This window comes from Penaeus monodon, chromosome 29, assembly GCF_015228065.2.
Source record: "Penaeus monodon isolate SGIC_2016 chromosome 29, NSTDA_Pmon_1, whole genome shotgun sequence".
NCBI classification, from domain to species: Eukaryota; Metazoa; Arthropoda; class Malacostraca; order Decapoda; family Penaeidae; genus Penaeus; species Penaeus monodon.
This window is the reverse complement of record NC_051414.1, coordinates 33535754-33536799: the sequence shown is the minus strand read 5'-3', so window position 1 is coordinate 33536799 and position 1046 is coordinate 33535754. Positions and strand designations below refer to the sequence as shown.

Below are 1046 nucleotides of genomic sequence, written 5' to 3'. Positions count from 1 at the left end.
TCACAGGTAACAGCTTTTAAGTAACAGATGAAAAACCATGCTACTCATCAATGAATAATCAAATCCATCTACAACTTACATGCTTATTTCCCTGACACACCATTAGTGTTCTTTCCAATCACCTCAGAATTAAGTGCCTGAAACATCTGCTGGACAGTCTTAGGTTATTGCTGGTAGTCACTTTGCAAACTGTGACCAATACATTTCTCTCTGGTAGACACGTTCAGACCATATAAATAATAACACTTATCTTACAAAGTCAATGACGCTTTCTGTTTGCAATGCACTGTATCATAATTCAGGAAAACTTTGCTAAAGAAAGCTAAATCAATGAACTTCCCATTTTGGCTCCAACTATTTACATTTAACATTAAATATCACAAACAAATTTGCTCTTCCATGCAATGCCAAAATGTCGTATGTCATATAAATAGATAAATATAAGCTTATGTTCTATCTCCTATGATCAATACTTTCCAAACTGGCCTTCATAATGCCTAGGCTTTTAATGCTGAGCTATACATAGGGTTAATACAATGTCAAAGTCAAAAGAATCAACACCTAGATTCCAAACAGAAGTCTAAGACATGAGAAATGGTCAAACAATATCAGTACTGCTTACTCATTTCTGAAAGTTCAAACTTCCAAAAAACAATAATATCAAAATAGCAATAAATAACAATATGTCATGAAGTTACTTCTACAATTAACTTCTGGCATAAATTTTACGTACAAATGTGAAAGGAAACAAAATGGATCCATTACTCAATGCCGAATGTTGATGTTTCCTCTACAGCCAGTAGCAGTTTGTCATAAAGCATCTCTGGTGAGGGGTAAGGCGGGAGATCCAGACGGTTGAAACATGTATGAGCTCTGTGTAGAAAAATTAATAAAACAAATTATTGAACAAAATAAAAATGTATAAAAACAGAAAGAAAGCCTTTTACCAATCTTTTTTTTAAGTCATAAATGTTATTTATTATGAACCTCTCACCAGTTATGAGGAAAGAGACTGAAAGGAGAAGGGGCAAAATGAAGGATAAACT

At 33.6% G+C, this 1046-nt stretch overlaps 1 protein-coding gene across 1 annotated transcript in view; it reads right to left on the bottom strand.

Moving 5' to 3' along the window:
- Positions 1-69: 69 nt before the first annotated feature.
- The window catches only part of LOC119592186 (E3 ubiquitin-protein ligase HECW2-like), a gene marked incomplete in the record, with an annotated part of 33790 nt that continues 32813 nt past the window's right edge, over positions 70-1046 (bottom strand). The window contains 1 exon segment of the mRNA XM_037941016.1: positions 70-873. Coding sequence (XP_037796944.1) covers positions 762-873 — 112 coding nt within the window.